The sequence below is a fragment of the Ailuropoda melanoleuca genome, chromosome 5, assembly GCF_002007445.2.
Source record: "Ailuropoda melanoleuca isolate Jingjing chromosome 5, ASM200744v2, whole genome shotgun sequence".
Taxonomy (NCBI): domain Eukaryota; kingdom Metazoa; phylum Chordata; class Mammalia; order Carnivora; family Ursidae; genus Ailuropoda; species Ailuropoda melanoleuca.
Window position 1 is genome coordinate 49,219,942 of NC_048222.1, and position 24,863 is coordinate 49,244,804.

At 47.3% G+C, this 24,863-nt stretch overlaps 1 protein-coding gene across 3 annotated transcripts in view; it reads right to left on the reverse strand.

The window, feature by feature from the left end:
• The window catches only part of CGNL1 (cingulin like 1), a 97,628-nt gene that overhangs the window by 10,780 nt on the left and 61,985 nt on the right, over nucleotides 1-24,863 (reverse strand). For all 3 annotated transcript variants that reach the window (XM_034660926.1, XM_002920673.4, XM_034660925.1), the window contains 6 exons: nucleotides 20,776-20,982; nucleotides 19,760-19,864; nucleotides 14,343-14,495; nucleotides 13,257-13,427; nucleotides 9,648-9,809; nucleotides 6,679-6,768 (listed from right to left, as the gene is read on the reverse strand). In XM_034660926.1, coding sequence (XP_034516817.1) covers nucleotides 6,679-6,768; nucleotides 9,648-9,809; nucleotides 13,257-13,427; nucleotides 14,343-14,495; nucleotides 19,760-19,864; nucleotides 20,776-20,982 — 888 coding nt within the window. The remainder of the gene's footprint in view (nucleotides 1-6,678; nucleotides 6,769-9,647; nucleotides 9,810-13,256; nucleotides 13,428-14,342; nucleotides 14,496-19,759; nucleotides 19,865-20,775; nucleotides 20,983-24,863) is intronic.

Consider the following 24,863-nt stretch of genomic DNA (forward strand, 5'->3'; position numbering starts at 1 on the left):
TGTGCTCTCTCTCTCTCTCTCTCTCTCTGTCAAACACATAAAATCTTAAAAAAACAAAACAAAACAAAAAAACAACAAAAAAACCTCTCATTGTTTAAAAAAAAAAAAAAACCTCCCTGGAGAGCCCCAGGCAAATAGTGATGTTTCCAAAAAACCCCCCAAAACCAAACCAAACCAAACAAAAAGTCTTTATTTATACTCCCCTACATCCCCTCGAAAGATGGCTATTAAAATAGAATTGCAAAATAAATCAGAGTGAAGAGCAGGAAGGAACAAATGTGCAACCATAACACTTAACAGTTACTGTGACTGGGCCGTCCATTCTTCCTGACTCTTTCGCAAACCAGGCCTTTTAGCAAGCGTGAGAGGCTTCCTTCAATGCTCCAAAAAGGGCAGCCTGACAGAAAACTCCAAAATAAATCCACTACACAGCGCCTCATGCAAGGAACATCATGTGAAGTGAAAGAGGATTCTCCCAACACTGGCTTTTACCGTAAACCGGAAGAGTTTTAGCTCTGCTCCGTACAGTGATCCCGAGGGCCGGCCCAATGACCTGAGAAAATTCCAGACCAGATCCTTCCTATCCTGAGCCCACACTGTCGAGGAGACAAAAGGAGAGGAGAGGGGAGAGGAGGGGAGGGGAGGGGAGGAGGGGGGAAGCAAGAGGAGGGAAGAGCCTCTGGCTTGGCCAGCTTCCTCCTGGGGACCAGAGAAGGAAATCTGAGGCTGGGAAAGCATTTCTTTATATAAGCTTAGTGCTTTACATGCTGTTTACCCTTCAACTATACTAAATAGACCGAACAAAAACTTCCCAGTCAAATTAAAACCAGAACAGGAGCTGAAGGCAACAGTTTATCACAGCTGGATTGAAGGAATGCTAAACCTCGAGCATTTTGATCGGAAATAACAGTATCAGATTCCAGTGGGTTTTATGTCAGAAGCACCCATGACCTCAGCCAGCTCTCAGGATTAGAAGCAGCTGCCTTCTGGGTTAATGAGAAGCCAAAGATATTTCTGATCACTAATAACAATATTTCACCCCATCACCTGTGTTTACCATTGGGTGGTAGGGGCCTTGGGACCTAAACTCCTGGCTGGTATCAAAAATACCAGGAAGATCCTCAATCATAAGAGAGGAAAATCGTAATTAACCAACTATACACATTGGTTTGTTTTTTGTTTTGTTTTTAGATTTTATTTATTTATTGGACAGAGAGAGACACAGCGAAAGAGGGAACACCAGCAGGGGGAGTGGGAGAGGGAGAAGCAGGCTTCCGGCTGAGCAGGGAGCCCGATGCGGGGCTCGATCCCAGGACCCTGGGATTAAGACCTGAGCTGAAGGCAGACGCTTAACGACAGAGCCACCCAGGCGCCCCTACACATTGGGTTTTAAGCCGCCCATACAATCATAGCCAGTTCAGAGACTGGATCATTTCAATTAAAAGAAAAGAAAAGACACCCCATTTTGATCTTTCAGTCACTGACTGCAAAGGAGCCTTACTTCCCAGTACCGTATCCTGCTGGATGTATCACCCTGGTGCAGACTGGGAGCAGGTGTGAGCCAGCCACCTGGGAGCAGTTCCAAAAACGAATGCAGAGGTCCACAAGTTTATCCACTGGGATTTATTCTGTAGTTGCCAAGGCAACAGGGAAGCCTTACTCAGCCCCTGGAAAGACCATAAAGCCACCCAAAGCTCTGGAGCTGGTATTTTTCCTCTTGTCGGCCAGCTGCCTACATCAGAAGAATCATCTTTCCCCTGGGCTGGGTGATCTCAGCTTCCATGGCCAAGAAGACACCTCTCCATTGAGGCCCAGCCCAATTGTTAACTGTTTGTACTCAACCACAGGCAATAACACAGCAGTGCCCAGTGAACGAGAACATCAGCCTGTAGGACACGCGTAAAACACACCAATGCCAAGCCTCTCTTTTACTGTGCAAATCCTGGACTCATTGGACAGTCAAGAGAAGATCATAAATCTTTATCCGTATTAAGAGACACCATGGCCTTATTTTTAACTCTGGAATAGAGGCCCCAAATGTATTTGGGGAGGTCTTTACCAGTCTTAAGTCTAATGCTGGAATGATGGCAACAGGTGGTCACTTACTCACAAACCTGAAAACAATGACACAAGCCTGCACAGCAGGGGACATGGCTCCGGCACTTAGCAAATCCTCAGTAAAGACAGCAAGTGTAAATGGAGACAAGGTTTTGGAGGAAGGAGACAAAAAGGATTTCTCTGGATTTAAAGAGACTAAAGCCAGTGAAATACCCACTATTTAAATCAATTTTCCTTCAGTTAACAAGTCAGAAACCTTCCTGCATCAGGTGAAACCATAATTGGGTGAGAAAACAAATACTCCTCACCTCTGTTTCACAGAATAAGACATGATTTTATCAAGTCTAAATTCATCCCTTCTCCTTTATGTTAGCCAGATTAGGAGATAAAATTCAAGCATCCAAAAAGTTTGAAAAAAAATTTATATTAGGATTTCCTGAACTCATCAGTCTGAAAAATTACATCCTGAGCGTGTACGGAAAAGAACGGCTGGGAACTCACAAATAACGTGCCCAGCATTTGCTGAGTGTCAAATGTATGCACAAGAAGGGGGAAAAAACATACAAAGAATAGGACGTTTGATCTCATAACTGCCTTTTCTATTCTCTGTCCCCGGCAACAGCCCCATTGAGCTTCCTCCTGGTCTCCAGTTCTGCTGTCCTTACTCCCAACCCCACCACATTCATCTTCCAGAAATACTGTGTATGCTTCACTGTCTGCTCCACAGTCTTCAATGGCTCCCCACTGCCTTCAGGATAGGGTCCATTCAACACCTTCAACCTGCCTCTCCAAACTTCTCTCCTATTATTCCCTTATGGAAACCAGAAACCTGATCAAGTGACAGTAGTCTGTTCATTGTCCCCCCAAACACTGTAAATATCCTACTTCCCAACCCTAATTCACACTATCCATTCTGTCTAGGATTCCCTTCCCACACCTTGGTTTGTCTAAATCTAACCCTTTCTTCAAAACTAGCTCCAGGTTCACCTTCCTCTAGGACCACCCACCGTCACCCTTGCTATGATGGCCTTTCCTTCGTGAGCTGCCTGAATCCTGCACTTGGCATTTAGTATCTGTTGCTTTTTCTTATTAATTATCCATTTTGGGGGGCATCCTCCATCTCTTCAAACAGAGCACTCAAGGCCAGGGACCGCTTTGAATTATTTCTGCAGCCTCACCACAATGCTATCTGTACACACAGTAGGTATCCATCACACCTTACGAGCTCCAGTCGAGAGAACCTTGGTTGGGGGGTCAGGAGATCTAAGGCCAGCTCTGCAACTGACCACCTGTGTGAGCTGGCCAGATCACAGGGTTGGGTGGGGGGAGTTGGGCCTCAGATCTCTTGTGCACTGCACAAGAAATCTGGGGAGAGGAACTTGGAGGTCCTTGCCAGATCTAAGAGTCTGTGAAAAGGGCTGGCCATTTGCTCATATTGCTGGAAAACCTTTTTTCCCCTAGCTTTTCCACCTAAGCCCGGCCACTAAGACTAGGGAAAAAATGAGAGATATTTGGGGAAAGTAAAATTCAGAAGAAGTGCTTATAAGAATGCGGAGTTTAAGTAAGAGCTGTAGCCTTTTTTCTTTTCAATTTAAAGAGAGCAAGAGCCAAAAAGTCTAACTCCCCACGCCCTCCCCATTTCAGTGCCTGGAAGCCGTTTGCTGAATGTCAGGGGCTGATGCTATCAATCAGGTACGAGATACCAGACAGGAGCCATTTCCTGTTCTTCAGGGTATGTCCCCATTACGAGGCATCACAGGTCAGTGTTTGAGGCAGGAGAGTAGAAGGGGTCTTAGGTTTGGAAGTTTCCCCTTTCTTTGATTGTGGAAGGAAGGCAGCCGGCACAGGGCCCTAAAGGTTAACCTAAGTGGATTGAAATTAGAGGCAAAAAAGAAGTCTCAGCTTGACCTCAGCGTTGAATAAGAATTAAATGCTGGGGTGCCTGGGTGGCTCAGTTGTTAAGCGTCTGCCTTCGGCTCAGGGAGTGATCCCAGGGTCCTGGGATCGAGCCCCACATCAGGCTTCCTGCTCCACTGGGAGCCTGCTTCTTCCTCTCCCACTCCCCCTGCTTGTGTTCCCTTTCTCACTGGCTGTCTCTCTCTGTCAAATAAATAAATAAAATCTTTAAAAGATAAAAAAAAGAATTAAATGCTGTCCTGTGAGGCAGGTATTTGGTCAACCCAGTTCTCTACGCTACCCTTTCTCACACAAATCCAGAGGCAGCAAAGGCCAGAAGACAGGCCTCCCCTCAGGAGCTTTGTTTTATTGTTGTTTTAGCAATTCCTGCCTCAAGGTGAACACGACACTCCTTTCCTCCACTATGACGGGCACCAGGCTTCACCCTCCAACCCACCACCTCAGGGAGGGCAAGGACTAGAAAGGAAATAGAAGGAGAAAACAGAATGAACAGGGCAAGCAGGCTAAGTCCCTAAGAGGGACTCAGACACTTGTCAGAGCAGCTCAGTGCTGGAATTTGAGAAGAGTCATACTTTCCCAGACATTAGAGACTGTGCTCAGAGAGGCTGGGACCTTCCTGGAACTCCATGGGGCTGGCTCAGGTGTCAGGCCTGGGACTCGAAAATCCATGCTCTTTCCAATAGACCAAGTTCATTCCCTTAACCTCCTCCCTGGGCTTACTTCAAGTTCTGGGCTCAAAGTATCTTCAACCTTGGCCACATCTCGGAGAGCAGTTCTAGACCTCACGTGCTCAGGTGAAAGGAGAAAGGAGGGGTCGAGTGATCAATTTTCTTCAGGTTGGGCCATCAGCTGAGCCAAGCAAGGCAACTACTTTCTGTTTCGGTGTGTCTGTGTTTTGTTTTTGGTGTAAAACATGGGGCCGGGGAGTCTGTTCTGCCTGCCTGGTTATCGACAGGATGATAGACTTCGCCACCGTTCCTGCTTAAGTTCCGAGCAGCATTAGCAAAACAAATTCACAGCTACTTCTGTTATCATGAATGCTGAGCAGATCCTGAAATCCCCCATGGCACTGTAGGGGCTCAGCCACACGGGCAGAAACGCATCACCAAGCAGCTTTTATACCAAGGAAAGAACCTAACAAAATGCAGACTTCAGTACGAATGTACAAGAGCTCAAGTGTCAAGGTTGGGCAATCCATCCGACTTGACGGTTTCATGGACGTCTTTCCCTAAGCTTCTGCAGCTCTGGCTGGCTGGGCTGCCCCTGCGTGGAGCAGGACGCTATGAGCACAGCACTGGAACATGCAGAGGGAACTGAACCTGAGCTCAGGGAAGACAGGAGGGAGCCTCGGATTGGAATTTCTCTACTTTCAGAAGCAAAACAGCATGACTGTCTTACTTGTTTGCAAAGAACCTGTCAGTAAGGAAACAATGGCTGATGGAAAAGAAGCCAGTGATTCCCCTTCAACTTTGAAGAGAGGCTACCGTCTTGGAATGGCATTGTCCCCAAGCATTAGAGAACCTCCAGTTCCTGGTTGTCCTGAGGTGGGGGAAAGGTGGGGCACGTGCCAAAGTGGAAGACTAACCAAAGGAAGGAGCTTGTTTGGATAAAGAAGATTTTGCCCAAATTAACTTGCATTTCAGATTTTTAATTTTAATCCTTTATGCAGATAAAATTTCCTCATTTGTACTCAGCATCATCCAAGGCTTTTAGGTTTTGTTTGCATTGTTTATTTAAGAAAGTGCCCAAAGCAAATCAAGAGGTGAAGAGCTTTCTAAATGTCTATGTATGGTTTCTCTGCTACCATTTTTCAGAAGCCCAGCGTACAACTAAGTTGTCATTGAAAGTACATCCCTTCAGAGGTTTCTACAGGTATCTACAGATATCATGTAAATGAAAGGCTGAGGTTAGTGAATATAGGTTCTTTTCAAAACTGCCACTGCGTATTCTGAATCCTGTCCCATAATGTTTCCACATGTGATCTGTCAACTGGTTTGGGCAAGGCAGCCAGTTAAAGGGACCACTGCTTTCCAGTGATCCGACTCCCTATCCCCAGGACAGAACTCAGCCGCTCTAAACTTTTTTTAAATTAAAAAATGGAAACAAAATTCCAAAACCTTCGGATTACATGAGTGTCATTTGGGAAATTAGTTCTATTATCTACAGTGTGAGCACAACCAGCACTGCCCTTGGCTGCCTCCCAGTGTTGCTGTACAGATCAAAGGTAAGTGGAATTCCTCACCTTTGAAAACTGCAAGAAACATTCACTTGGAAGAGGCTGTTACTGCACTGTCAATGCCTCATAGGTGTCTGTATTGCTCTTTGGCTTGTAAAGTTCTTAAAGGAAAAGTCTGCACCAGATCCTCCACTTTCCGTGGCACTACCACAGTACCAGCTACCCAATTTCACACAGTTGCATGTTGGACTCGTGATTCTTAGTGACTCTGCTCTAAAAGCACTTTGCCTATTATGGCTAATGGGTTGTTACCCATAACCGCTCTGGAAACTAGCACTTTGCATGCTTTATGTTATATATTACACCTCCCTCTTCGTGGCTTAGTATGGTGAGCACTACCCCGCCCTCCATCATTTCTATAACGCAAGAACTTTTCTTCCGTCCTCTAGCTGAATCCTTGGGTTTCACCTCTCACATTTCCTTTTCCACGAAGGACAATCCATTCATCGTTCAACTACAGACAATACCTGTTCCCTGCTCCGAGTGATCCTCTCAGACAGCAAATCCGAGTTATTTCTTTCTTCTTCCAGTTCCATCTCCAGCTGAGATACCTTGTCCTAAGAAAGAAGGAAGACACAAACACAGCCCTGTTGAACTCGCACTGACCCAAGTGGAGCGCAAGGACAGCTCTGGGGAAGGCAAACCTCGAAGGCAGGTCAGAGCTGAGTATCACTAGAGTTTGGGGAAATGATGCATGTCCTTCTCAGATTGCCTGAAAAACCGTGTTGTGTTGCTTTCATAATGTAAGATGTAATTGTGCATTTTAAAAATACATGAAAGGAGAAAAAATATTACCCTAAACCCTAACATAAGCCCTAAGGATATTTTAGCCTGTTTCCTTCATATCTTTTCCCCCCTTATGAATCGGCAACTTTACAAAGATCTACCTAGGCCTAAGGTCCCCAAGTTACCTGTTAAAAGGCAATGTGGGAGCTCAGATGTCCTCCAAGATACATTTCTCTAAAAACTCCAAGCTTTGGACAACACTTTCCCTCCCTCCTGCTCAGAGTTTCCAAGAGCCTTGCAGGAGTAAAGGCCATGACGTACTATTGCCCCCACCTGTTTTTCTAGGGCACCATACACTTCATGCATTATGCAGTCAGTCCCAAATCTGCACCCGAGGAACACAGAGACAGCGGTGGCCCAGTCATTACAGAAGTATTGTCATTTCTGTCTTCCTTGCTGGCTCCTCATTTAACACCATTGAGTGCTCGGAGAAAAGCATGTCAAAGTAGCTGTGTGTATGAAAAAAGAGGCTTCTAATACCAACCACCCTACCTAGGAATAGGGGCTCGTGAGGTCTGTGCACAAGTCTCTCCTGTCACTAGCCAGCATGTCAGAAATCTGGGTTAACTCAGCACCACACTTGCTAAAAACCAAAAGGCATCATGAGTTTTGAAACCTGAGTCCACAGCACCTGTAGGTAAACACTGTCCCTGAAATTGTCAGAGTGGGCTGACAAGCTACGGACGCCCCTGCAAAGGCCAAAACTCAGACTTCCTCATGTAAATGAGTAAATGTCTGTGAAGGCCTTCCCTGCTAGGGAACGAAATCTACAGGGAACCCCAAAAGCTCTCTCCCGTGAGCTGAGAGGCTCAAAGACCAACTTGGAACCGAGCGCCAGGGTCTGCACCGACCCTCCTATGTTCACTGGTCCCCGAGGTCTCCGAGGCCAGTTCCGCTCTTGGCAGAAATCACCGAGGGTCCACAAGTGCTGCCTTTACATAAAACAGCCACCTGCGTTCCTGAGTTTACAGAAAATGCCTGTTGTTGAGAGAGCTCTCGAGTCCTGAGAATTAATTTGTTAAGTGCTAGTGAAGGAACAGGCAAGATATATTCGTCACAGCAAGATAGTCCTGCCGGCTGCCTCTGAGGGGAGGAAACACTCGTCCAGCGAGCTGCTCGGTGGTAGGGCCTTGAGAGCTATTCATTCAGTCATTAATGGAGAAATAGCTAAAAGAGTGCTCAGGGGCAAGTGAAGCCCAGCCATGTCACTGCTTCCATACTTTGAGTTGGCAAAAGGAAATGTTCTTTTTAGTCAGAATGTTCTAGAAGAAGATGACAACCCAATGTTTAGCGAAAAGCACCTCCTCACAGGGCTCTCTCTCTTCCTGTCTAAAATCTGTACTATTCAAAACCCACCGGGAGCATTCAGGGGCCCAGGTCAGGGGTCAGTACACCAAAGGTTCTCACACCGCTGCCTGACACGGCTGTAGCTTGCTTTGAACCAGATTGTTTGGTCCTTGAAAAATCACTTCCTAGTTAACTGGGTTGACCTTAGCTTGCCTTAAAATGACCCCCTCTAATGAAATCAGAAGCAGGACAATAGCAAAATACACAGTGATCCTACAAAAGAACAATAAAACTGTAACCAGGTTATTTTAAAGGGGCCCATCTAATAAAATCTTTAATGTTGAAACATCCCTCCCTAGATGGAAATTGCTACTAAGTCCCCTGGAGGTTTTAAAAGTCATTTTTATTTATTTGCAAAACTGAATCAGAAATTCCATTGATTTTAAATTCAAACCATCTCTCCCTGTCCTCGAGCACTGTCTTTTTTCAAAACCTTGACAATTTTAACTTCTCCCATAGGTCTAGGGCTGATTCTCTCCCTCTCCGAATTCCACTGGGATGGAGGTGTGTGTGTGTGTTTGGGGGGTGCTCTGATTTAGGGCTGGTTTTGTTCTTGAGGAGTATTCTTTTTTATAAGCTCAGGTGGACTGATGTTAAGATCCCTCCTGTCCTGCTCAGTAGCTTGTGCGTGTTTCGATTCTATTACTTGATGTACATTTTTCTGCCATGCTGTGTTTTCATCCTGGGAGCAGGTCACCCCCAGCTCGTGACCCCAGCGAGCACATTCCGACATGCTGTCTTAGACTATGGATATATGGTGTATCCAAAAATAAATTGAGCCACAGTTTGCTGTGAGCTTTGGCAAAGCTGGATCATCTATCAGGAAAAAAAAGGGCCAGAGTCAGGAGACTGAAATGGAGTGTGTTGTGTGACAAATGAGACCTGGGTGTCCCCAGGAGTTAGGTGGTGTGGGTCCAAGGCACGGCTCAGCCCCTCTCTAGATTTGCAGCCGTCTTGTCTCCTCTGCAGAAGGAGCATGTCACAAAGCAACCAACAGAAAATGCACTGTCTACGTGCCCATATGTAAAATCACCTGGCCTCTGTGGGGCTCTGTTTTGCTTCCTCGTCAAGACAATGAGGGCACTGTGCTAAACTGTTTCCATCATTCCTTTTGTCCTAAGAGTCTACAAACTACCAGCTTCTTCCTCAAATCAAGAAATGCCTCTACTAATATCTGGCTGTTCCAGAGAATAAAAACTGAAGGCATCCCAAAGGCTTAGGCGTGCACACCTAAGAAAGGTCGCTTCTGTGTCCCGTGCTCGCCCTGCACGGGCCCCAGCTCACACTCGCACAGCCTACAGACCTCCATCTGCTTGACGAGTCGGCTTCGGTCATCTTTGAGGTGACTCTTGGCCTCCAGCTCGTACTCCAGGTCCTTCAGCGTCTGCTCCAGAAGCTGCCTTTTTGTGAGCGCCTCATCCTGAGCCCTCTGGTAGTCTCGTAACTCCTCCTCCATCAGGCGCATCTAGACGGAGGAGCGGGTGGTTACCTGGGTTGCGTCAGGAGCCCACCTGGACAGACAGCGCAGAGGCTGACCCCAAAGATGATCACGGGGATGCCCACATACTGCAGACCAGAAGACCCTGAGCCAGTTCCAGCTCCTTCTGGGCCTCAGTTTCCTCTCCTATAAAAAGAAGCGGCTTCGTAGCTACAGGTAGCAACCCACTGGGTTATAAATTCAATTCAGTAGATGTTGGCCAGCATGTTGAAATTTAATAGAACAGAAAATATCAGAGTAGAGTACAAGCAGATATTGTTTTGTGAAACCTTTGGACTAGACACTCATACATTTGTATGACGCATATATTACTGGGTTGTGATGTGATACGTAGTTCCTACTATATAGGTCATGGCCAAACACATTTGAAAGCCACCAAACGAGGTAAGTGCTTCCCATGGAGCAATTTATTACCCACCTGCACCAGCATCATCTCAATGGAGGGTCAAAATGAGGGGGAAATAAAAATGAAATTAATGACCCCAAAACAACCCAGAAGCACAAAATCTAATAATATAAACATGCGTATTAGGTGAAATCGTCTGCTCTCTAGAACAAAATCGTCTAGCGGTCGTCATAATTTACAGTGCTTTTTTCATCCACCAGGTGGCACTGAACTAACAGCTTTGAAGAAAGTGCAACAAAGATTGATACACAAGGGGTTGTTGTCCCTGTTCTCTGCTTCTCTGGAATCTCCCAGAGGGGACCAGCCACCTCAGGACACCGTAGGTGTCCACACATCCCACATGTGTGTGGATTGATTCAGTGAAGACCAAGACTATCTGTTTTGTTTCCAACTTCCTTCCCTCTTGGAGCTGGTACAGGATATCGAGTGAAGGCACAGTCGTGGGAATAACTACCACCACCAGGGGTTTAGCTCCTTCAGAGAGTGACAGTGAGCGGCGAACTCCATTCGGGAATAGCATCCTTTGGGGGTGATTTTCACGGAGAAGTTGGGGAAGCCTCAAAGATAATCTTGTGGGGTTAGGCTAGTTTCAGGAGGGAAGTGGGAAGACTTTAGGAAATGGGTTCCTCTCATGGAGGATGACAGGAACCCCTGACCTTTCTATGAGAACAGCACAGCCTTGAAGAAGACTTCTCCAGATAAAGACCTTTGTCTGGTGTGGTGGTAACTGAGACCCTCCTAACATCTTGCAAGGGCTCTGTCAAAAACAGTACTCAATGAGGCCATGCCCCGGAGAACACGGATAGTCTGGGATCACAAGCGCTACGATCCACACCAGTGCTCCCTTTAAGTAGTCAGAACTGCCCTTCGCAAAGCGGGGTTCACACAATAAACCAACAGCGACCCCCGAGTCTTCATTCTCTGGATATAACCTTCATCAGAATTTCCCTGGCTCCACCCTAAAGGCAAAACACATCAAATGTTTACTTCTTTTAAAGCAAAGAAGGCCATGCTTTGCCCCTGAGGATAGACCCCTGCCCCTTCTATGTTAATGGACAGCTTTCACTCAGCTCAACTAAAAAGCCGTGGGGTTGGGAGCCATGAACAGAGGTGGGTTTGAGTTTTTCAAGGATCCAGGGTGACCCTGGCTTGTCAATTCACTTTTGTTTTCAACAACTCCACTGACTTCCATAGCTTGATGCAGTATGGTATCTGCCTGCACTTTCCTTCCAGAATCATGAGGTGTCTGTTTCTGTCATTCAGATGGAAACTCTGTCTCACAGGGCTGCACCACTGAGAAAAATCTAGGAAGGGCCATCTTTGTTTTCATCGTAAGGGATCTTTTTTTGAATGACTGCTCTTTTATAAACAATACTGGTCTCCTTCTGGCCTCAACTAATCTCTCTGGGTCTCAGTTTCCTCATCTAACTAGAGGATCTCTGAAGTTCCTTCTGATCCAAAGATTCTAGCAAATAATAACCATTACACAAAAAGCAACAGGAAGCACTTTGCGAGAGTCATTGTGACACTGAGATTTTTCTGAAATCAAAGCAGCACACCATGTGTTTGTTGGCCTTCTGGCAAATACCCGAATCTCCCCTCCCATTTGCCGTAGAAATGCAAATGACTTTCTTTTAATGCCAGAGAGAACTGTGATGTCACTATGCTAATTTCAGTTATTGGGACCCTGCATCGTATGTTCCTGCTGCAGAGGAGACCTGTTATCAGGATCCTTTCAGAAATGTTCTAGAAGTCTGTAATAAATACCCATTGTTCTTTCACACAATTCCGGCACTGACTCATGGGCGACATTTCTTTGATCATCAAAGATATTAAAAGTTTGTTTTTTAAAGAAAAACTTGTTTTCCTGTGGAATCTTGACACTCTTGGCACTGCTTATGAAGAAAACCAAGCCTTAGACTCTAAAAAAAACCCTTAATATTGGTGTCCAGGATATACAAACCCTCGGCTCTCTAGCCTCATGCGTTATCTCGTTTCATTATTAAATCATCATTATTTGGTGTATTTTTTAAAGAGATAAAAACAGATGCTCAGAAAATTGGGATAAGTTGCTCAAGGTCATCCAGCTGGCAAGAGGCAAAACGAGAAATCAGCATACACTGTACTTGTGTTTTAGAGCCTTCAGCTTTCCATTAAAATAATAAAAAACATGCCTTTATTTTTCTCAGCTCTTTACAAGTCAAGACTGAAGGGAGCTAACATCTGAGTTACTTTGCTCTACTATTCCTAAATATAAAACTAAAAATATGTTTTGGGGCGCCTGGGTGGCACAGCGGTTAAGCGTCTGCCTTCGGCTCAGGGCGTGATCCCGGCGTTATGGGATCGAGCCCCACATCAGGCTCCTCCGCTATGAGCCTGCTTCTTCCTCTCCCACTCCCCCTGTTTGTGTTCCCTCTCTCACTGGCTGTCTCTCTCTGTCAAATAGATGGATAAAATCTTAAAAAAAATAAAAAATAAATAAAAATATGTTTTAATAATGTCAGTACTCATAAATTCCTGAAGATTTCTTTTTGTCTCCATTGTCATTGTTCTGAAGCTCGAGTCCACCACACCTGGTCTAATAAAAGTCAACATTTTATAAATGAATGTCAAAAAGCAATTGTTTACTATAATCCATGTTCTAGGGTCAAATTATAACACTAACACACACGAATCATTAGGACACAGCTGGGTATACCAGTGGTGCTCCCTAAATGGCAGCAAAACATTTTAGGCAGAAACTCTTGGATTAACCGAGAAAATGGTCACTTTGAAGTTGTATCAATTTCACCCCAGAGGCCCTGGGACTTTGCGTCTTAGAATGCCACTTGCGCCACGGGACCATCCTAAGGTTAACACTGAAGAATCAAGCCCAAATGCTGTCTTCCGACGTACACCGTACCCTGAGTCTCTCCTGGAAGAGTTGCGAAGCGGTCTCACAGGATACTTTGAAGGGGCGTGGGGGGTGGGGGTAGGGCTAAACCAGGGACCTACCGGCCAGGCATTACCTCATCCTGCAGTTTCATGGTAGTCAGACGTGACTTTTCCGCCTCTAGGGTTTTCTCCTTCAACTGCCTCTGCATTTCTGCAAGCTCCCTGCGATTTTTTTCCTTGTACTCATCCAGCTGGTTCTGGAGCTCCAGGGTCGATATGCGGGACACCTCAACAATGTCAGCCATCTGCAAGGAGTGACGTGGATGTGAGCCCACCTTGTGAGGTTCCAGCTAGGGCCCAAGAGCTAGGTCTGGATCCCATCAAAACACAGAGCACATCCCCTCCTCTTTCTTCTATAACCTCCCCAAAGGCTTTGCGAAGCACCTGGTCATGGGCCGCCCAGGCTTAGTCACTTCGAACTTGGAAGCAGCAAGGAGGAGTGAACAAGCACACCTTGGCAGCTAGATACATAGACCTAGTCACGCCCTTGCTTTGCCACTTACCAACTACGTAACTGGGCCATGCACTTAAACCTCACTGGGCCACCGTGCGGTCCTCTTCGGAGGTACTGGAATCACCCTATCTACCTTACAGGGGTGTTGTCAGAATTAATACGTAAGCGCTAGAATTCCAGTTACAAAATAGCTCGTACAGTGACTGGTACGTAGTACATAGCAGAAGACGGCAGGCGCTCCAGTTGGCTCCTAGGATATGGGAGCCCATCAGCTTTGTGCCTCTCCCCTTCTGGGTGTTTTAGGGCAAAGATGAGCAGAGAAGAGAAGTAGCAACCAGTGGACTTTGAAACTGCCTTTCACGTCCCTGGACAAGAAAGACGGGTGCAAATGCAGACGCTACCCATGAATGCAGAGGCTCTGATTCAGGTAACATTTGTTAAGTCTGCCCTTACGTGCCAGGTTTCTTCGGGAGATTGTGGAAAGGAGCTGGGCCCAGAATCCAGAGGGTACTGGCATTTTCTAGACCAGTTTCCCTTTAACTGGGATCCTCAGCAAGTCCAAAGAGCTGCTTCAGGGGATCTGGGACTCTGACACATGCATGCTTAGACATAAATGCAGGCTTCCTCAGCTCTCATCAGGCCCTCAGAGGGTGCTGGGCCCCCGTCCAGGTGTCCCGCCCACACCTTTTGCTCCCCCGTCCCTCACCTCCTTCTGCAGTTTCTCGATGGTCTTGTCCAGGTGCCATCGCTCATTCTCCATCTCGTTCTTCAGTCTCCTTAACTGCTCCTTCTGCTCTGTCTCATCTTTGAGCTTCTCAGACAACTGCTTCTGCTCCTGGGTGGCCTGACTCAGATTTCTCTGCAGACGGCAGGGAAGGGACAGTGCGGTCACCCTCTTACCAGGTCAGCCGCAGGAACGGGGGGCAGAGGGAATGCTGCAGCCACACCACACAGCAATCTGACCTGCCACGTCAGTGATAAGGAAAAAGATCAAAACCAAGCCACCACAAGACACAAGGACACTGTTGGTTCTGAAATTCAGGGACCCAAATGCAAAGTTGACTCAGCCAAAAACACACATGAGAATGAAGGGGCAAAGGATTTATTACAGAAATGCAGAAAATGGCCAAGGCGGCTCTGGGCAGTGATTAAGGGCAGTGTCTGAAAACACGAAATTTTCAAGTTCATGCTTGAAAATCGAGGTAAAGATATACATCAGACAAACCTGAACCGATGTGGCAATTTACAGCCTGTGCTATAAAGCATTACACCTCATGTTCCAGAATGTCCTCTGCTCTGCAGATGCTTCTTACAGTTAAAATAGCTAAAAGTGAATCTATGAGGAAAGAGAACATTGACCCATAGGTCAAGAGTCCACCTGGGGAAAAGAAGTTGTAATCAACAGAACTGTGGGTTGGACTCATACATAGAAGAAAAAGGAATTTGGCAATCCACAGGTGGGTAAACTTGATGAGTAGAAGGTGTGAAATGGAAAAGACACTAGTTAGAAAAGTGCAAATGAGTGTTATTTAGTAATTCAGCACCAAACCCTAGTACTTATCATAAAATGAAACTATCTTGAGTGTGCTATTTTCCCTGGGTTCCCCTGAAGCTCTCACCTCACCCAGTCACATAGCCTGACGTTCTTTATGTGAAAACATGCAATTCTAAAACAAAACCCTAAAGTATCTTAGAAAGATTACGGTAGCTCCTTTAAATGGCTGAGTGCTATGGCCACTGGCATAAAGATACCAAGAAGGGGCAGAGCTCAGAAAGGGGCAGCATGACCCAGACATGGGCTGGATCGTCTAGAAAATGGTTTCAGGTACTGAGGGCTGAATGTGAGTTGCTACAGCTACCGCTTAGGACTTTTGTCTTATGTCCCCGCAGATGCCGTTATAAGGACAATGGTTTCTATCTGTACAGTGCTTAACAGTTTACAAGCTGTTGTCACATGTACCAACTCAGGCATCTTGAAAACACTCCCAAGTCATTTTGGGCACTCCTGGTTTGCAAAGCGTAGCCAGCCATGCTGCTGGCCAATCCTGTGACCTAGGGCCAAAAAGCCACCCATGGAGGCCTTCTGGCCCCTCCACTCTCCCAGGCCGACTGCACTCACAGAACCCGCCAACACAGCTGGGCTGCTGAAGTTAATTGCTGTGGGAAACCAAGGTCAACAAAAGCTGTTGGGAGAAAAGAAGGTGGTAAAAGGAAGGTAATCAGAAGTTCAGTGTGAAGGCAATTAGCAGAAGTGTGTCCCACCACAGTCCAGCTGGGCACATACCAGAAACAGGGTCACCTCCTGGGATTTGTGTTTATGATTGGTTTCGTGGTGTTGGGGACAAAGGGGAGTGTGCAGGTGTGCAGCGTAAGGCAAGTGAGGTCTGGTTTCACGTGCAGGAGAACACTCTCAATAACGTATCTCAAAATGTAAATTCCCGAAAAACAGCAAATACAGAGGGACATGAATGGCTTCCTGTAGGATCCAGCTCCTGCGCCTACAGATCCCCCAGCCTCTCTTTCCCTCCTCCTGGATCCCAATCCCAGAGGCTCCAGGCCAGCAGACAAGCCAGCCTTGGCTCCAGTCAACCTCCATATGGTGTGTGCATGTCTGTTCCCCCCTTGGTTCAGGCAGGGCTCCCTGCCTGGCCCTGGGCTCCCGTGCCACTGGAGACACCAGACTCATCCACTCTGGACCTGGGGCCCCGCCAAAACCCCACACACCCCACCCCGACACTCACAGGTTTGCCTGGAAGAACAGTGTTGCTAAATTATTTTTAAAATGTTTCTTATAGCTTAACTCTACTGCAAAGCAGTAAGATCTGTCAAGGCAAGGAACAGACTTTCCATCTGGGTATGTCTCATAGCCCAGATTTACAATGAGGCATATGATAAAAACTCAGTGGCTGGAAATTAATACCTATCCCCAAAAGTGTTTCTAAACACTTCATATATCACAGTTACCAAGTAAGGATGGGGTATTCCTTACTTTAAATGCAGATTCTAGCCCCTTGTGATGGAATCACAATTTTCCTTAGCCTGGGGCCCACAAATTTAGATTTAAAAGTTACCCAGAAAATTCTAACATAGAGTTTAGAGATGCTGTTTAGAGCAATGTTCTGCCTTCTCCGTTCCTCCGGAAACGTATTCCAATACCACTGCCTAGAAAACACATTCCAAATTCACATGAAAAGAAGCAAACTCCCCATTTTGCAGCTGGGAGTCAAAAGGGAAATGCTGTTGCTACAGTGATTCTATTTCCAAGACCAGCAATAGAAGCACACTGACCAAAATACTGGGGCAGAAATCGGGGAAAACATGATGAGTCCGGAGAATACAAAGCACAGTTACGGAATGTACAGTGAGCACCCTTGAGCTTGAAGACCACTGCCTGTCAAGACACAGAGCCTTTCACTGTATGACTGAGGCCCTGTTAGTGCCTATTAACGATAACCAAGTGGCAGGCGTACCCACGGGCTTGCAGGAATGAGAGGCTTGATCAGATGGAAGCTGGGGGCGATGGCCCTTGAGCCTGGCTGACCTGAGTGAGTCCTAGCACAGGCAGGCTCCTCTCTGCCCCCGAGGAGGGGAAGCTGTACGCTGAAACGGAAGTTGCAAGGAAGCATTTACAAATCTCAACCCTTGAGAACACTTCTCTCGAGTGTTTTCCAGATACCCACGTTATGTCATGTGAAAGTAGCTCATGAATGAGTCTGCGCTCTCCTCACACAGCCTCTGCGGGGACACAAGACCACGTCGGTCCCAGGCAGCACTGCCACAGTAACCGGGGCTGCCATGGGGGGAAGCTCTGGGGCTCTCTGCCTCTGTCGTTTCGAGACACGGAACACAGGGTGGGAGGTGAAGGCTTACAGAACTTACACGTTGTCCCTCCCCGGAGGAGAGAACGGGGGTTCTCCAGAAAGGGTTTCTTCACTTCCCCCATCTGCAGAAGCCATTTCTCAAAGGAACCCTACACATCTCCGCCTGAAGGCTGTTCCAGCAGATCCACACAGCAGCACAATCCTAACCCGAGCCGCAGGGGTCGAGCAAACAAACAATGGCATCTTTATAACCCGCTGCCACTTTCTGACTGAGTCCTAATAAATCAGACCTAAGTTCACATGGCCTTCGGCTACTGTGTGAAGAAATACATTTATCACACATGAAGATGCCACAGATTACTAAAGTCACAAAGACTTTGAAATATAAAATGCCTTGAGGGGGAAAAAAACATAAAAACAAGTTACTCTTTCCTCCTCCCCGGAGGGTTAAGTTTGCTTTCGATTGCCAGCCTGGGGAAGACAGGCATGCAGGAAGTTATCGAACTGGCTCCCTGGTTCCCGATCTGAGAGACACCCAGCATTTGAGAGCCATGGTGCACTGTGCATGGCCCCCCTGAGACCGGCCACCTGACAGCACCATGGTGAGCTTGCTGGGCCTTCTTCAGTGTCTGTCTGAGAGCGCTGCCGCGGTTCGCAGGGCCGCACGCCGCACCAGGCCTTCGCACCGGCCCGCACCGCAGGGCGAACAGGCCTCAACAACAGTAACAGCACCGGGATAATTTCCAAGGGGAGGCTAGCGATCCGGAGGTGGGGGTGGGTGGGGATTACCTTAAGATCTTTAGGCCCAGAGGCCATCGCCTGTTCTCTCTGGGAAGGAACCCTGGGCTGCAGAGCCACAGGGGGTAAACTACTTCCGTGTGAAATGTTCTGGTTGGACCTAAAGATGATAAAGACCTACAGCCTGTAATAGCTGTGCCCAGCCCTCGGTATGGACGGGACGCGAAGGTGCAGACTTCTGTCCCTGTACAGCAGAAATGCTTTCCCTCTCTTCCTGTCCCCAGCTAGCTCTCACAGTCAGCCCTGCTCCTCCGCAGCCCTGCGCGGTCAGCACTGGGAGCCTGCCGTCCACACCAGACTAACCAAACCAGAGCTTGTAACAAAGGGGGGCGGGGGAAGGAGGGGAGAAAGAGGGAAAGAAGTCCTAAGTGAGGACAGTCAGACACTGAACTCAGGCGAAAAGAGGGCTTTACTGTCTGCAAAAACAAGGTCTTTGTCCAAAGCTGGAGAGAAGGCCCTGAGCACGGCTCTGGGGGCGACCGCCCCTGAGCCCTGGCTGACCTGAGTGAATCCTAGCACAGGCAGGCTCCTCTCTGCCCCCCAGGGAGGGGAAGCTGTACGCTGAAGGGGAAAGCTGCAATTAGGCATTAGGCAAAGTTACAAATTTGAACCCTGACTGCTTTGTCAGCCCCTAACACTTTTCAAATGCCCCTTCCCCACCTCATGGAAAACGTTCACAATCTCCTCTTCGACAACTGCTCAAATTCACCGGCTTTGGCCTTCTCAGAAATGGCCCGAGGAATGGTTGGGGCGGGTTCTTTAAAACCCAGAGCGGGTAGAAGGAAGGACACACCTGGATTCCACCGAGGTCGCTGTGCAAGCTCATTTTAGAACTTTGGTGCAGACTTTTTTTTTTTTTAAGAATGTACTTCCTACAATCTTTCTAACCTTCAAATGGGAAAACCTAATTTTCTAAGAATCTACTGATTTCGAATACAGATAGCTATCTAGTTTCAAAGAAAGCCCCAACTTCCTCCTGCTTTTAATAGCCGTCCTGAAGGATTGCTCTCTGCAGAGTGCATTTGCCCAGAGGAGGAAGGAAATTGGCTTCTGCCAGAGTGCTGACTGCTCACTGCCTTGGGGACCGATCCTGCCAGCCTTCTCACACAATTCATATTTTATCTTTGGAAAGCTGTCAAGTTCTTTAATATCTACACCAGGATTTCTCCACCTCGGCATCACGGCCACTTGGGCCAGATAATTCATCGATCACGGCAGGGGCTATCCTGTGCTTTGCAGCACGGTCAGCAGCAACCCTGACCTCTGCCCGCTACAGGCCAGGAGCATGTTCCCGGCTGAGACAACCAAAAACGTCACCACACATCGCCAGATGTCCCCCAGTTAAGAACCACTGGTCTACATGGAGGGTCTGAAGCCCAGTGTGGTTCTGACTATGGGAGGAACTCCCTGGAAGGAGAGGACCAGTGGCGATCTGTCCACGTCTCTCCAATTTTGCTTCTCAGACTTCTTTTCTGAGGAATAAAGACAACAGCTCTGTGTTTACCTGCACGTCTTCCAGCTCACTCTCCAGGCTCCTTCTCACTGATGTGGCTTCTCTTTCTTCCTTTCTTGCCTGCACAAGGGCCTCTTCTAATTGCCGGCTTTCTCTCTACAATGACACACAGAGTCAGAGTGCACACAGATGCGGGTTGTGCCGAGAGAGCAGGCTCGGTGGCGTGAAAGGAACGCGGGAGACATCCAAGGACACAGCCAACAATGGGCCCAAGGTGGCACATGACAGGTAAGCTCTTAGACATGTGTGCCCGTCTGCGGTTCCCTATTTAGCCATGTGAGCATGTGAGTCACCCGGCAGGACTGAAAATACATATCCAGCCTCACCTCTGCAGCTTCGGAAAGAGCAGGTATGGAATGGACTCAGGCACATGGAGTTTTGGGAAAGGCTTCCAGGTGGGTTTTGATAAATGAGCATTTGGGGATTTTGCATTTGATTTTGATAAATGAGCATTTGGGGAACCCCTGTTGGAACACATCTCCCTTTACATTGCTTTTGTCCCCTCTTCTACTGTCACTGCAAGCTCTCACTGCTCCCCATGTGCATGTCTCTTGCTAATAAGCTTCTAGAGATCTGGCAAATCAGAGAATTGGTTAAAACGGGTGCGGCTTCAAAATTCGTTGACTATGTGTTAAAAAAGAAAAAAATTGCCATGCGTGAGAATGGGTCTGATGGTGGTATTAAGATGGCCTCTTCAGGCATTTAGAAGCCTCAGCCCAGGGTCAAAAAGTTGAGGGTGCCTGATGTCTGGGTGAGCCGGGACACCTGTGTTTCCCACCCTGACTTCATCGGCCCCGTTCCCACCTTCCTTACAAGCTCATCTCCCAATGATGCCATCAGAGGAACAACAGGAAGGGCTTGCTGAGAGGATATGGTTGGTCATCATTGCCTCCACCTTGCCTACTAAATTATGAGAGCAAATCCCCTTCCGCTTCCAAAACCACAGACGCAGGAAAAAAGAAAGGTCCACGGCTGCCAGACCTGGGCTGGGGCCCAGCGAGCCTTACCTCGCACTCCTTGAGCATCTCCTTTGCTTTGGCCTCATCGCCTTTCACGTCAGCGATCTGCCTCTGGAGCCGAGTGACGCTCTGCTCCAGCTCTTCGATGCTTTCCCGCAGCTTCTCCTTCTCCTCCTGCAAAGCCTTCACATGCAGTTCAGCCCCCAGCTGGCTCTGCTCTGACGTGTTGCTCCGACTGGCCAGGACCTCGACATTCTGTGAAAAACACGGAGCGGGTGTACATGGGAGCCGCTGTCAAAGGGCCGTCCCCAGCTTCGAGCATTTATTAAAAACCTGCGACGTGCCAGGTACCGTGCGAAGCCAGGGATCGACATGCTATGGCCTGGAGGCCAGTCCAGCATGCCACCTGTTATTAAAAATAGAGTGTTACCGGAGAATCGCCACGTGCGCTAGTGAACACACTGTCTTGGGGCAGCTTTCACACTACAACGGTGGCGTGGGGAGGGGCAGATGCCTGCAAGGGAAGGCCCCCGGTGCTGCAAAGCCTAGAATATTCATTCCCTAGCTCTTTACAGAAAATTGTTGTCACCCCTTGCCTGTATTAAGTCTTTGACATGAGATTTCAAGCTTTTAAGGACTCTGGGAGGTGGGTACTATCCTTACCACTGTTTAAAAGACAAAGAAACTGAGATGTGGGTAGATAAGGAACTTGTCCAAGGTCACTTAGGAGGAAGTGCATTTGGGCAGATGGACCCCAAAACCTGTTCTTGTAAGCGCTGCCTTCTGCCGAGTTCACGTCCCTGACCCCTCGCCCCGTGCGGGGCCCCTTAATGGAAGTTTTGGATGAAGGACAGTTTCTGTTTACAGATTTTTTTTAATGTCCAATACAAAATGGAAATTAAAATTCACTTAAACTATGATAGAGCTCCTAGTGTAAGCTTGGACACCATCTTCAGAGAATGAGCTCCGTGCTGCACAAAATTCCTAACAGAAAGGCGTGGCGACAATTACATTGTGGTTACTGTTAATTCCAGATGTCGCATGGGCTTTTTTTTTTTTTGGCTCAGCAACGTGAAGTGATGATAAGTGGCCTTGTCCAGAATTCCACTTTTCCCAGAAGATCTCTCGCCTTCCATTTCTCCACTACTGCAAAGATGCCCATGTCAGCAAATCGGATGCTCGTGGAGCAGCCCTGCAGATGCCAGCAAGGAGGGGAAGGCCCAGAGTGGGCCAGCTCTGGCTTCGAAAGGTATGTCACGGCCCCCAGGAGAACTATCTGCTGTAATTGCTTGTTTGCTTGCATAGCCTTACAGAAAGATCTTTAAATCTTTTAACAGTACAATAAGCTGTATTATCCTGAACTTAACCAATGAGAGAGTTTCAGAAACCAGAGTAGCTTTTCCAAACCCAAATGTTTAATTCTATACATCTGGGAACACCCATCACAGCCAAGCTACTGGGTCAGAACGTGGTTAGCTGGCATCGCTAAGAAGAAAACTAAAGTGCCCAACCACTAGGACTCCTCAGGACCACTTGGGTATCCTCTCCTACCCAAATCAGCAAGATGAACAAGGAGAAATAAAGTGTGGTTGGGGCGCCTGGGTGGCTCAGTCATTAAATGTCTGCCTCTGGCTCGGGTCCTAATCCCGGGATCCTGGGATCGGGGTTCTGGGATCGAGCCCCACATTGGACTCCCTGCTCAGCGGGGATCCTGCTTCTCCCTCTCCCTCTGCCTGCCGCTCTCCCTGCTTGTGTTCCCTCTCTTGCTGTCTATCAAATAAATAAATTAAATTTTTTAAAAAAAAGGGAGAAGTAAACTGTGTTTGAAAGCCTGAGGAAGGATCCAAAGAATCCAATAACTGGTCAGACCAGGGAACAAAAAAGAAAAGTCTAGATCGGCCCATTCCTGCCCTAACTCTCCCATTGAAAAATGAGACTACAAAGCTATAGTTATACGATAGTGTGGCACTGACGTGAGGATAGCATACAATTCAATGGGATAGAACTGAGAGCCCCCAAACCCAATATTTACAGTTGACTGATTTTCAACAAGGGCACCAAGAAAATTCAATGGGCAAAGAAGAGTCGTCAACAAAAGGTGCTGGGACAACTGGATATTCACAGGCAAAAAGATGAAATCAGCCCCTTTCCTTATACCATACATTAAAAACTAACTCAAAATGGATCACAGACCTAAATGTAAGATTTAAAACTATAAAATTCTTGGGGCGCCTGGGTGGCGCAGTCGTTAAGCATCTGCCTTCAGCTCAGTGCGTGATCCCAGTGTCATGGGATTGAGCCCCACATCAGGCTCCTCCGCCAGAAGCCTGCTTCTTCCTCTCCCACTCCCCCTGCTTGTGTTCTGTCTCTCACTGGCTGTCTCTCTCTGTCAAATAAATAAATAAAATCTAAAAAAAACCCAAAACTATAAAATTCTTAAAAGAAAACATAGGAGTAAGTATTTGTGACCTTGGGTTAGGCAAAGTCTTAGATGCAATCCCAAACCCATTAGCAGCAATAACAAAAATAGGTAAACTAGACTTCAGCAAAGTTAAATGCTTTGGGGCTGCCAATGATACCATCAAAAAATGAAAAGACAATCTACAGAATGAGAGAAAATGGTTATAAATCCTATATCTGATAAAGGACCCATATCTAGAATATACAAAAAATTCTTCAATAATAATAAAACCCAATTAGAAAATGGGCAAAGAGGGGCGCCTGGGTGGCTCAGTCAGTTAATCGTCAGACTCTTGATTTTGACTTAGGTCATGAAATCAAGCCCTGTGTGGGGCTCTGTGCTGGGCATGGAGCCTGCTTAAGAGTCTCTCTCTCTCTCTCTCTGCTGCCACCACTCTCATGAGCTCTTGTTCTCTCTCTCAAAAAAAAGGGGGAGGGCAAAGGATCTGAGTAGATAGATCCCTTTCCAAAGAAGATCTACAAAAGTCCTACAAGCACATGAAAAGGTGCTCAACATCATTAGTTATCAGGGAACTGCAAATCCAAACCATAACGAAATGCAGATCAAAACCATAACGAAATGCAAATCAAAACCACTTTGCACTCACAAGGAGGCTATAATCAGGAAGATAGTAGCCATGGTTGAGGAAGCTGTAGAGATCTTGGAACCCTTATACATTGCTGGTATGAATGCCAGATGGTGCCTTCACTGTGGAAAACAGTTTGGCAGTTCCTCACAAAGTTAAACAGAGTTACATGACCCAGCAATTCCACTCTTCAGTGTATACCTAAGGGAAATGAAAACATATGGCCACACAAAAGCTTGCACAAAACACCATAGCAGCATTATTCCTGATAGCTAAAGAGTGGCAACAACCCAACTATCTATCGATAGTTGAATGGGCAAACAAAATGTGGTATATCCACGCAATGGGTTATTTGGCTCTAAAACGGAACGAGGTCCTGACCCGTGTTACGACATGGATGAATCCTGTAAACGTCATGCTAAGTGAAAGAAGCCAGTCACAAAAGCCCACATGTTGCCATTTATATGAAATGTCCAGACTAGGCAAATCCATAGAGACAGAAAGTAGCTCAGGGGTCGCATGGGGCTGAGGGGGATGAAAACATTCTAAAATTGACAGTGGCGATGGCCACGCAACTCTAGGATCATACTAAAAACCACGGGATTGTGCACTTTAAACAGGTGAACTTATGTCACACAAATTACGTCTCAGCACAGCCAACAGAAGACAAAGGAAACCGGGACGCAGAGTCGGGGTGGAGGGGAGAGACGAGGCGCTGACCTCAGTGGTCCAAGGTCGGCCAAGGCGCCAGGGAGAGGAAGAGCAGGCTAGAGAAATCCACCTACACGTTCCAGTGAAGTAAAGAATACACACGTGCGGTCACTGCCCTTTTGTTCACCCAGAAATCTCAGGAAGAACAGGGCCACTGAAAACCAGATCTGGTTTAACCCGAATTCGGCCCTACTGGCCCCCTGGCACGCTAGATAAAGGACGTTGCAGGGTGTGTGGCGGTCGAGGACCTGGTACACTCTCCGTTTGCGAGCTGTGGAGGCACATCCTGAGTCCTGAGGGTTTACATGGTGGGCAGATTGGCCAGGCAAGTGACTGGGTGGGCTTAGGGCTGGCAGGGCTCTGCTCCAGCGCTCGCTT